Source organism: Mchenga conophoros, linkage group LG18 (genome assembly GCF_057382185.1).
Source record: "Mchenga conophoros isolate Kocher_MC1m ecotype Shallow Benthic linkage group LG18, M_conophoros_male_GT1.1, whole genome shotgun sequence".
Lineage (NCBI taxonomy): Eukaryota > Metazoa > Chordata > Actinopteri > Cichliformes > Cichlidae > Mchenga > Mchenga conophoros.
Window position 1 is genome coordinate 34,133,943 of NC_140543.1, and position 13,173 is coordinate 34,147,115.

General features: G+C 40.7%; 1 protein-coding gene across 1 annotated transcript in view; it reads right to left on the reverse strand.

Annotated features, from left to right (window-relative positions):
- col15a1b (collagen, type XV, alpha 1b) overlaps positions 1-10,222 on the reverse strand; it is a 55,194-nt gene extending 44,972 nt beyond the window's left edge. The window contains exons 1-2 of the mRNA XM_085253530.1: positions 10,084-10,222; positions 9,759-9,814 (exon numbers count right to left, since the gene is read on the reverse strand). Of these exons, the coding sequence (XP_085109656.1) occupies positions 9,759-9,814; positions 10,084-10,094 (67 nt within the window). The 5' untranslated portion in view covers positions 10,095-10,222. The remainder of the gene's footprint in view (positions 1-9,758; positions 9,815-10,083) is intronic.
- Between the last annotated feature and the right edge of the window lie 2,951 nt (positions 10,223-13,173).

Consider the following 13,173-nt stretch of genomic DNA (forward strand, 5'->3'; position numbering starts at 1 on the left):
ACACGCACAGAAACAGAGTGAGACACACACAGGGAGAAAAAGAGGTCGTTGCTGTGAAGCTCAGTGATGTTTTTGCCTCAGTGCATGAATGTATACTGAGGTAGACTGTAGTCTACCTGTCTGCATATAACACACATGCAGATGCAGACATAAGCTGACGACAACAGCGAAATCTATTTTCCAAAGTTTATTTTCTAAAACTGCTTAAATCCTGTTGAGCTGTTTACATCAGCCTATGTCCTGCTTATGCATTAGTAGGGCACAGGGAACTGAATGTGAGATATTCGGCGTGTGTGTGTGTCTGTGATCGGATGTTTGCTCAGCTGCAAGTGTTGTTCTCAGAGCCTCTTGTCTTGCTCCAACGCGAATGCTAATGAAACACAAGGAAGGCAGTGTAAGGAGGTGATTCTTTAGCACATATGATCCTGTAAATACTGTCACATTATCACAGTTACAGTATAGAAGGTGTGTATCCCACTGGGCAACAGTCCAGGACTATAAGACAATTTGGATCCTTCACGGCAATGATGTCATTCCTGTTTGTGTTTTGAAGGCCTCGCCATTGTGCATTGTGACAGATTTTTGCTGTGAACTGTCTGGAATGAAAGGCAACCTTTAGAGAAATGCGACAGGAAAATATTATCTCATGTTTGCTCCACATGTCCCTCTGGCAAAGGACCATCTATCGGCATCCACCCACTGTGCACCACAGAAACCACTATTGTTCAGAATTCCAGTAAAATGCTAGAAAGTGTCAATTTAATTATGCTTTTTCTGTGCATCGGCTAACAGATAGGTGTGACTTCAGGAGAAATTCCTTCATCAAATAGTTTAACAAGTAGTTAAAGTTTGATAGTATTCATTTACACCTGGTGCAGGCTTTGTCTTTAAAGCTGGAATAAAATGTGGATTTTTCCTAATGAATGATCTGAAGAATCAAAAAGGTTTGGTCATCTCTGCGGTTCTTTTACAACTGTAAAAGACAGACCTAACATCGAAGAATCTCAGGACCCTGCCATCACCCCACCACTTTCCCCACTTGAGTAGCCTCATGGTTACTTGAAGGCTGACCAAAAGTCTAGTTACATGGCCTCACCAAACTCCTCCCACACCAAAGTTATTGCCAGAGCCGGTTGGACTGCTGGTACCTGTCAGCTTCAGAGTCCCATAGACCAATCAAGGCTGATGGGACTCTTTCTTTAGCATGACTGCTCTCTTCACCACCAAATGATATATGTTTTGGGCAGGCGGCCTGTCCAGGATCCCTTCCTTGCCACCTGATCCAACTCACCACCAAGTGGTGACCAGTTGACTGCTCAGTAGCTAAGTCATGCAGCGACTGATGGGGAAAAAAGTGATCACCAACCTGTGACTCAGGGTGTCTTTTATACCAGAGTTGGCAAAAGTACAGACATTCTGTACTTAAGTAGAAGTACAAATACAACTGTTAAAAAATACTCCAGTAAAAGTACTGATTCAACTTCTTTACTCAAGTAAAAATGAAAAAGTTCAGTGTCTGAAATGTACCCAAATAGGAAAGTAAAAAGTAGCTCTTTGGAGGACGTTTCCATTTTTGTGCAGCGCTAACTGAACCTTGTGCTGTCTTAGCATAATGATAAAATAATATCAGTAGATGGGAATACAAACTTTAACTTTTTATTTAAAAAAATCGAATTATACTCAAATGGAATCTGAAGAAAAAGAAGGATGATAAAGGATTTGGTCTATTGCCTACATTGTAGAGGGCGGCTTTGTTTTTAAATAGTAAAATGTGTACAGTCAGAGGTGAAAGTGGATTTATCAGGTGGGAAACCCGAAAATTGTTTGTAATGTTTCATGCAGATGTGTCACGAGTGTCCTGGCTGATTTCCATCCTCTACACTGAAAGCACACTATTTCTAGTGTCTTTTTTCTCCAAGGTATAAAGTTGGTATGAAGGTGAATGGATGTCAGCATCATCAGCTAAAGATTCACATGAATCTGTGCTACAGCTGATGTAACGGAAATCAGACCATGAAAGCACAGCCACTGTGCAGCAGTCACACACTGTTCTTTACTCCATCACAGTACAAACGTAGCTGTTTATCCTGCAGAGGATTGTCATGCAACCTTTAAATAACACAGTGAGTTTACCTCAGTTTGTTTTGCATGTTTCACAATATGAAAAATTTCCAATCAGACCCAGTATCTGATTTAAAAACATGAGGACTTACACTTTAAATTTCCAGCTAATCAAACACCACTGAGCAGTTCTTACCTTTAAATCTTCTAAGTGCCACAAATGGAGGGGCAGCTGGTCATTCCCTGGCAGATAACAGCCAGGTATCACAAAATCATTTGAGTCTCTCATTCATCAAAAGCGCGGAAAGCCAAAATAGGTACTGAAGAACCGAGTGCACATTCACTGTTCCTCAGGGAACGATAAGGGCTAAGGGAAAGAGAAATGTCTGAGCTGATGTAAAACAGTTGACAGTGAACCGTACCGCAGAATGTCACAACACAGAACTTGGAAGATCTTGGTGTGCTCGAGGACAGCGGTCCCCAACCTTTTTTGTGCCACGGACCGGTTTATGCCCGACAACATTTTCACGGACTGGCTTTTAAGGTGTCGCGGATAAATACAACAAAATAAAACTGGTACCGGTACCGAAAAAAAGAAGATTTATTCATAACAGACGTGAAAAAACCCAGGAAAAGAGAGTAAACGATAAAAAGGATAACAAAATAACGCTGAAAACCGATAAAAACCCTGAAAACCAGACATTTCACACCTGAGCTTCAACTCTCGCGGCCCGGTACCAAACGACTCACGGACCGGTACCGGTCCGAGGCCCGGGGGTTGGGGACCGCTGCTCTAGGACAAAAGCTTGTTGTGAGGAAATTAAATTGCTACATGTATATTGTGTATGAGCTCTCTCCTGGATAGAAAATTTGGGATTTGCTGTGCCATAACTTCCCTTTAAGCTTGGAGTACAGCATCACGAAAATCAAGTTTGCATTACTTGGGATTTAGAGTTTTAACAAACTGAGTGTGTGTTTATGTGACACTCTCTATCTGCAAACAGGAAAAGATGGGCATAATTTCTGTGCCCACAGAGTCAGACCCAAAACGCAAAATCATTCCCAAGCATAAACACAGACGCAGAAGAACCGTGTACTGTCAACATTTTCCTTAAACTTGGACATTTCGTGGCCTGTTTAGCAGAGGTAAATGAGTGAGTGCAACAGTTTGTCATGTAAAGTCAGACAGACAGGAACATGAAAGAAATTTGGGACGATTCAGACACTTACATCTGTAAATCTGTACGAAGCAGTGTTGTGGACAGACTTGTCCATAAAACCCTCAAAAATGTATTTTGAGATCAATCTGTAGCACAAATTTTAAGGGTGGGGCTTTAACAAAAGGGAACGCCATTGTTCAATTCAATTTTAGCCCGATTGCTATACTGCATTCACTTTAAATTAAGATGTATTTAAGGTTAGGAAAATGTGAGTGGAGCTAACAATGAGAAGAAATATCGTCAAACAAACTGGGCTCCTCTCATAGGCAGTTGCTGTCTGATGTGATCTCAGTAGCTTTAAACTCATTTTCATAGCTCTGTGGCTTCCAACAGTCTGCAGATGATTGTGAACTGAGGAGCCACAATTCTTCCATAAGATAAACAGCTGGTCACCACTGACCTCAGGTATACAGTTCAATTCAGTTTTGTTTATATAGTGCCAAATCATGACAGCAGTCGCCTCAAGGAGTTTTATATTGTAAGGTAAAGATCCTACCATAACACAGAGAAAACCCCAACAGTCAAAGGATATATACAGATAGTCCGGCTCACTCACACATGTAGGCAAGCTGACCCACCATACACACTACAGTACAAAGAGATGCTGTTATCTTTTAACCCATATGACAATAAAACCTTTACTATCATCCAGCATACAGTATTTTTCTTTTTTTATTTCTTTTCTATCCAGAGAGAGACAATTATCCTCGAAGACCTGAATGTATGCCAAAACATGAGAAGCTCACAATGGGGCTGGGCTACAGCTACAAGCACAGTGGCAGTTAAAGCTATGTCATTGCTGCAGTCATAGTCACGCCTACAGCCTGTCTCTGCACATGTTTTTAACTGCAGAAAACTTGGACTTGTCATAGAAGGGGTAGCACATTCATGATGGCTGCATTCCATCTGGCTGAGGCTATGCTGTTTTGATTGCTTGGGCTTACAGAGACACATAATAGAGTTGAAGCATCATTTATTCCACTGGTACTTTCCCTCCTACAGTTAGTGAAAATGTATACTGGGGGGAAAAAGCCATAATTCCTTGAAGCAGTCTGCAGCTAGGATATCTATCTAGCTATATCTAGCAGGCGGAGCTGAGACCATGTCATTGGGTTATTTTCCCACTAAAGGAGTCCAAATGAGTGTATACATCTAAAATCATGGGCTTGCTAGTGTATAAAAGGGAAATAGAGGTTTGTGGTATGTCTCTCAAGCTGTCAAACTGAAACACCACACTTCACACCACCCTGAATCCTCCCTTAGTTATGCTGCAATAGGTGTAGGCTGCTGGGGGAGTCCTTTGATTTACATTGAGTATTTCCTCTTCAGTCACCTTTCTCACTCACTATGTGTTAATAGGCCTCTCTGCACTTAATCATCTTGCTATTAATCTCTGGCTCTTCCACAGCATGTCTTTATCCTGTTTCCCTTCTATCACTCCAAACATCACAGCAGATGGCCCCGCCCCTCCCTGAGCCTGGTTCTGCTGGAGGTTTCTTCCTGTTAAAAGGGAGTTTTTCCTTCCCACTGTCGCAAAAGTGCTGCTCATAGGGGGTCATATGATTATTGGGGTTTTCTCTGTATGTATTACTGTAGGGTCGACCTTACAATATAAAGTGCTTTGAGGCGATAGTTGTTGTGATTTGGCGCTGTGTAAATAAAGTTGAATTGAATTGAATTCACTAAACCAGCAAGAGTGAGAAGATGGAACACAAACTCATTTTTGACTACTTTTCTGACAGTAACATAAAGGGAGTAAAGCCTGACATTTGAGGCACAGTGCCATACACACTAACACACATTTTCCTTACATATACAAAAAACTAACTACGCTGATGTCCACCCGAACTCTCAAGAAGGTTTTAAATGTGGCATATTTGTGGGAAGTGGCTCAGTTAAGAGTTTCATAAGTTTCATAAGTTAAACTTAAAACGTTCTCCTTCTCTGAAATCATCTGGAAATATTGTGTTCAAAATGACAACGTGTATCAAAAGTTGGAGAAGCAGGACATTTCTTCATTTGGTTTCTGTGTCAGGTTCTTGTGTGTATGTGCTCTGTACATGCACCAGTTTCATGAGAGTTACGTATCTTTATGTCTCTAAAACACTGGTTTAACATTTAGCTGTGAGGCTATGCAGAGACATTTGCAAGAGTGATAAACAATGCTAAACAATTCAGATGAAGCTCGGCGGGTCCCCCCCCCCCGGTATCATGTGTGTCCCTATCTTTATAATATACTGTATTATGTTATAGTGATTGATGCTCATATTCAACACGACCAAAGATTCGTACAACAAGATTAGTCTGTGAAGGTTCTCAGTCATCCAGGTCATCATAGTCTAAAGAGCTTGGAGAGAAAAGCATCTGGACTTCTTTGAGTTCTTTGAGTTTAAAGAACAAGTACAAGTTTCACTTAATGTGCTAAAAGCTCTAAACGCCCAGTTGCAAAACTTTTTCTACTTTTTCATCAGTGTGAAAAGCTGATAAGGTAAAACCCTACAATAATACAGAGAAAACCCTACTTGGTGACAGTGGGAAGGAAAAAATCCCCTTTAAGAGGAAGAAACCTCTGACAGAACCAGGTTCTGGAGGAAGATGGGAGAAAAGCCAAAAGTCACAGCCAATCAAAATAAAGCTTAAAACAATTGCGATTAATTGTGCAAATACAGAAGCTTAACTCACATAAATTAGTGAAGTTTCAGACTTTTTTTCAGTTGGAAAAATGCTGTCTTTATATGCTTGATGCCCCAAAGCACAGATAGAGTGTAAGAGACACACAATGATAGTGATTCATGGCCAGCTTTTTCGAAAGAAACCATGGAAACAGTGTACTCAAACAGCAACAACAAACAGCTTCTCTTGAATGTTATGTTTGTTTTTTAAAAGCCATTACTTCAAGCTGTAAATCTGAATATTTATCTTCAAAAAAATCATCAGGTCAAACCAATAAATGCTTCTGATATTCCTTTCATTTCCTCGGCAGCAGCACAAATCCCCCTTCTTTCCTCATTTTGAACCCAGGCACACGCAGTTTTTCTGAAAATGCTAAAGGGTCCCAAAGTCAGAGCACTACATCACCTCTTTGAGCATCACATCATGGAAAATATGAAAGAAAGGCTATTTTGACTGGAAATTGAAAGGACCCTCAAAGAAACACCCATTATGCTGAGACTTTTTCCCCCCCATTAAAAACAGAGCTGACCGTTACACTCATAAACCAATGGCACCTTTTACAGTTGGCCCATTGTGCCCAACTGTGTTCAAATCAAAGTCACTCTGGCTGAATGAGCACATTCCAGGCAGGACGTGGGACTGCAGCGAGGGCTCTCAGTGCTGTAATATACTGAAGACATTTAGGTAAAGGGTCTTTGATACACCTCTATAACATGCTTGCTTTCCAGGTTTTAGTCATAAAACACCAAAGGGAGCTTGGAGGGAGTTTTACTCCAGTAACATCAGAGACTGAATAAGGTCAGGAGTAAAAGTGATGTGAGGTCTTGGGTAAAACTGTTAAAAAGAAAGGCGGGCAACTGTCAAGTGCTAGTAAATGGTGGAAATTATGTTGTGGGCAGCAGAGAGAATTGAGTTGACATTTGGCTATAACTAAGGTTTTTACACTAACAGGACTGACATTGTCAGCAGCACAATAATATGACTTGGTTTTACTGTACAGAGGAAACACGTCAGAAACAAGACTCCTACTGGGCTCACCTCACATTCATTTATATTGGCTAAACATTGAATCCTTTCAGGGCAATTCAACCAACGGTAAATGGAAAGTGAAGGTTCCTGGAGCTGGGGCATTTTTTTCGGTGGGGGAGTGGGGGTCTGAAGTATGGGAAACAGTTTTCAGCTGAAATTGCAGTGTAGTCTACAAATGTGTAAATCATGAATGACGATGAAGTCCACTCTGACCACTAAATTTAAGTCCAGTGTTGTGATTTCAGCCCTTAAAAGCATACCTAAAAGAAGTTATCTGATTTCAAGTTTCTAAACTCAGGAGAGTGTTTTTCCCACTGGCTCGTTTGGACAGAGCACTCATATATTCTAGACATGCATCCAGTGGACATTAAACTGATTTTAAACTGCCAGGTTAACAGCAGTGACCAATGGGACATTTGTGTGTGAGAAGAATTCACAGTGAGGAAGTGGGCTTCGTTTGTCTTTGCGTCCACCAAGGACTGCTACATAACATGCTCACGTTGTAAGAATGTATCTGACATGAAGAATTTCCTGTTGTGCTACATGTAAGGACATCTTTGTGAAATGACACTATCGGGAGTTCATAGGTGAAAACTATCCATGTTCAGGGTGAGCTGATTGATTTCCAAAATCTTTAGGTTGTATCAGTGTAGACCCAAGTTTGTTTACATTTCAGGCCCACACTGTATTATCAAAAATATTCACTCGTCTGCCTTCCACTTAAATTCATCCCAAAGGTTTTCTGTTGGGTTGAAGTCAGAACTCTGCACAGGCCAGTCAAGATCTTCTACACCAGACTCCATGTCGTTATGGCCCACGCTTTGTGCACTAATGTGTGGATCCCTAAACTTTTCCTACAAAGCTGGAAGCATGACATTGTCCAAAATGTCTTGGTATGCTCAAGTATTAAGAACTTCTTTTACTAGAACTAAGCGGCACAGCCATCTGTGGTGACTGGTTAGGGGTGAGGGAACCTTGCCCACTTCCAAGTCTTCAGACAGAATAATGCTTCCTTAACCGTCCCAAATAACCACCACAAGCTTCTAGGACCAAATCAACTCACACAGCTGGTTTTTTTTTTGGGTTAAAACAGCTGTGGGGTGCTGTACACTCTAGACTGTAAACGTATTAATGTCATTGCTGGATTTCTGCATTTTAAGACGAGATCGAAAGGCACTGACTCATTTTGTTAGCCTCGAGCTGCTATCGGAGGAGCTGTAGCTTTTTGCCTCAAGTCTCAACCCACAGGTTGCTGCTTTCTCTGGGTGCTGTGGGCGCGCACAGTGTCACGAGCTGTGTGAATAATCAATATCTCAGTGTTGACAAGTCTTTCCGAGACATATCAAGAACATGAGTTCTAACCAGATGTTCTAACATTATTTTTATCATCCATTGTCAAACATCACCTACACACCACTGACATCAAACTGGCACAGGATCAAAACATGCCACTCATAACTCACTGCACGCACACACACACACACACACACACACACACGCACGCACGCACGCACGCACGCACACGCGCGCGCACGCACGCACGCACGCACGCACACACGCATGCGCACGCACGCACGCACACACACACACACGCACGCACGCACACACACACACACAGAGGAAACCCCCTCACAGCATTACCATACAAACACTTCACTTCTCACCCTGGTGCAGAGTTTGACTTCTACCTACATCATCATACGTAAAGGATTTAGGGGACAGAGGAAGCCTGGCCCATTCCCAAACAAACAAATAAACCATCACTCTCCTGCTGAGCTGTGAGCCGAGCCCCACAGCAGGCAGCCGCTGAATGAAAAGCACCACAGCAGGCAGAGGTGTGATAATGGAAATGGGAAGGGGGCTGAACCATATTGTGTGACTCATAATGGATCTGTGTGAGAGCAGTGGATTCAAGTCCAGACTCTTTTGTTGGCATTAAAGACGGTTAACTGCTATTTTGAGGAAGTTTTAAGCCATTTGTTTTACAAGAACTCTCCACCAGTTTAAGCTCTGCAAATTATTTGGGAATTAGTGAGGACAGGGTAGAAAGATGCCTTTTGGAGAAAAGCCTGTGAGGTCTGAGTGTTTTACATGATGTAAATCAGAATCTTAAATTATTTTACTAGATCATGTATGATTACCAGATGTTATCTAGCTGGAGAATAAGCAAATAATTGTGCATGAATCCAAAGCAAAAATTAGATTTTTTGATGTATATTTATCAGATGATAATTTGAGCTAAAGGAGAGTGCAGCATAAAAAACTAGTAAGTTAGTTGACATGCTAGCAGACCAGACACTGAATTGTCCATTCCTGAAAGATTTATTCTTGTGATTTTAGTCTTTGAGAGGAAAATCCTAGTTGTTAAAAGTCATTTTTAAGAACTAGGATTTGTCAATAGTTTGTTTTTTTGTAAGGTTTCAACATTACCCTGAGAAATTTCATCAAGCATCTCTCACCTAAGGAAAGTTCACTTAAAATCCCTAAAAGACAATGACTCGCTTGAGAAATACCGTATAGAAACGTCTACAACCGTAGATCAATAATTTGGCATCATAGTTAACTTATATGCTTACTTATTATGTGTCGATCGCTTTAAAACACTTTTGCTGTCTATAGTTCAGTGGGATTAATCATCAACACTAGGAAACATGTCCCTCCTTAGATCAAGCATCTCTGGGTCACTGTCCCATTTTCTTTTTGCAATCGCAGACCCGTCCCAGCTGTTACTTTCTTTATACAGGCCATGCTGAGCTGCAGCTGCGTGAACCTTACCTTCTGTAACCTGCAGAGCCGCTGCCAGCCAGCACAGCAGCATGGTAAGACACCATCTAAGAAGACACATCAGACACATAATGAAAGTTGCATTTGGAGAAATTCTGCATAGACTTAAAAAAAAAAAGAAAGTTAAAACACACTGCAAAAAAGTTCATGACATCGATTTAAAATTCCGGCTGAAATGTAATAGCAGAAATCTAGCAGTGTATAGAAGAAATGAACAGGTCTGCGCTGAGAAATGCTTTTATAATTTCAATAATAATAATAATAATAATAAAAATGCAGAAAATGTTGAGGTAAGATATAAATAACAGCTTCTTACCGCTGAGACATTTCAGTAAATACGCAAATCCAGCTTTGGAAGTAAACTCCAAGTACATGTGTGAGGCAAACTTTGTGGTCCCTCTGCCTGACTGTGCAGACCTGAAGTCACAGTGCTGCTCTCTCTCCCTCCCTCTCTCCCTCTCTCTCTCTCAGCACAAAGACTCCCTCAGTTCTGTCTCTGACTCTTAGGACCCACACAGTTGGGAAATTTGACTCGCTTGAAGGAAAAAAACGTACTCTTTAGACCTTCTTTGTTAACCTGCTGGTTGAGACAATTTCCTTTGATTGATAATAACCTGATGGGCTGTTATTTAAAGTTAAACGCATCTACCAGTGAATCGACTTTCTATGTACAATACTGTTTAGAGTGCTTTCATTCATTGTACCTGCAGAGATATATTTGTATCATTGAAGTGAAAGAAATCCTGTAATGCTTCCTAATGAAAGAGTGACACAATGACGAAGTCAAAGAACATGGCCGGAGCTTCCTGGTTGTCCTGGGTCAAAGATTTGTTGTTGGTCACCCAGTGATCCTCACTTCCCCCATCCCCTGTTTCATTCTGTACACACTCACCCTGAGAGATCACTTTACTGCCTTTCTCCTATAAAGTAACTTTGTACTGACCTGTGTGTCAGATATAGTTGATGGTAATTCAATAAACACCTACAATATAACAACCAAGGCTTTCCTGTGATACGGGAAGTTTTGGTGCCACCTCAGAGGAAAATGACGATACTAATAATGTGTGTACACTAGCCTCTCCATGGTTCATGGAGAGGCTTCATCATCCAATCAAATAGTTTAATTAAAATGAAAAAAGAACAGGATTCTGCTTAACAATGAGCAGATGTTTGCACCTCTAAAAAGGTACCAATTATGAGATTAACGTGTGCAGCCTTAGGCTAAATGAGACAAAGCCCAATTTCTAAGAAATTAGAAAACAAAGAACATGTTTAATGTTTAAATAAAGAAGACAGAGGATTTAACCACAGAATTGATATATTAAAAAAGAACAAATCAATATTCGATCAAGTGCAGTAGTTTAAAATAGCAGAGCTTGACCGTTTTAATCTCCTCTTAGACATTCTTTCTCAAGCTAGCAGAATGAAAGGATAACAGGTCAACAAGGTCAAAGGGAATCTGTGGAATAATCATGTCATGATGTTAACACCCCGGCATCACCAGATTCTGGAAGGATAATGTCTGTGAGAACAAGAAAAGTTACATTCTTGCTCACTGCATCACCTTATACTGAGAAAATGCCCTTCCTAAGACACTTGTGCTATTTATACTCTTTCTGTCTATCTATATATCTATCTAGACTCCTAGGTAGGAGAAATCTGTTCTTACTGCCTTTCAAGTTTAATAAAGGCCGGTAATGTTTGGGTTAAATTATTCATTTGAGATGGTTGGGTGGGTCCAGGTTGTACAAATTAGCATGTAGTAAAGGTCATACATTTCTTGTATCAGATGTGCATTTTTTAAACTAATTTTTCCACTCTCAGAAGGTGTCACTCTGCTGTACAATCACAACACACGTTTTCATTCTTTTTCTCAGAGTTTGAATGGCACACAGAGGGCTCTGTCACTTGAATGTAAATCCATATGGGCTTTCGATTGCTTTCCACAAGTATCTGAGAGAAATGTCAAGTTTAATATCGGCGAAAAGGTCTGTTATGTCTTCTAGCTATTTGCTAGCCTTTCCTATCGGATGGCACTGGGCAGGAAGTATATCATGTGTTTTAAGAACTTTTTTCTCCTGAAAACAATAGCTCGCTGAGGCAGAAAACGATGCTTAGAAGTGCAGTGAGACAGCTGTAGGAGGGGGTCAATTTTCAATGTTCACTCAACTTGTACAAAAGCTTAATAAACAATGTCTATGCTGAGCAACAGATAGGTGGCATTTCATCTCATTTTACACAAACAGACACTATTATTAAGTGCCAAAATCAGTATTTGACGTAATATCAGTGAAATATGAATGCACCTTGTTACTCATGCTAGCTAGCAGTAGCATTAGCTGATGACTCAGCAGCTTTTCCTTTTATATTGATTCCCTCAGTTCCAGAAAACCAGCAGGGTGATAACCAAAGACTATTTTTTATCACCAGCTTAAGTCTCTTTTCAGGTACCTTGCAGCTGCCTGGGGTATACTCTACCTCTCATTCAGTCACAGTTGGAATAGACTCTAGCCCAACAGCAGTCCTGATATGGATAAACAGAAGAAAATGATGGAACGAAGTCTAATTTTTCATTTATTATATGTCTCATATGTGGGTTCATTACTGTAGACTGCAGTCCATGTAATCTTAACGAAAAAACGAGATGCTGAAAGTCCAAGATTTGCAAAAATAGAATCCTCTGTGAACCCATCGTTTACCCATTTTAGTATTTCATGAGCTTTGGGGATTGTTTCACACACTGACACTTGAGGTCATCGTGGTTTTATGTGGATTGTGGCCAGCAGACAAGACTCTCATTGGGGCAACAATAAAGTGTCAAATTAGGTTAACGGTTCTGAAGGGACAGCCTGCACTTTAAAAGGAGCAAGGGTTATGGACAGCAGACTGCGTAACAGAGTTGTAATTCAGATGGTGATCAGCGCATCAGACTGGGCAGGTCGTTATTGTTGCTCTGTGCGTGCTGACCCAGCTAACCACTCTCTGGGAAAAACAGGAAGCCATTTATCCAGGGCCAAGTTTCCCAACAGCCTTCTTACAGCAGCTCCAAGATGGGCTCTGTTGTTTTGTGAGCCACTGATGATTTTAGAACTAAATTAATTTTTGGAAACTGAGCCTGAGAGGCTTACGTAAGAGACTCTCAGTACTACTCTCCTCTGGGTCAGACAAGAACTCAATACATCTGGCCAGAGAATATCACCTTGGTCACCACTCAGTTTTTTTTAAACTATATATTTATTGTTTTTTTTTTCTTCATTTAAACATGAAGTAACACAGACAGGGTCGACGTAAATAAGAAAATATATTAGAAAAAAAAGTTATATCATCGGGGAGAAAATTTTGATATTTGGTTGCCAATTCAGAGTTATATATACACAAAAAGAATATCTTATTAATACAAATGTTA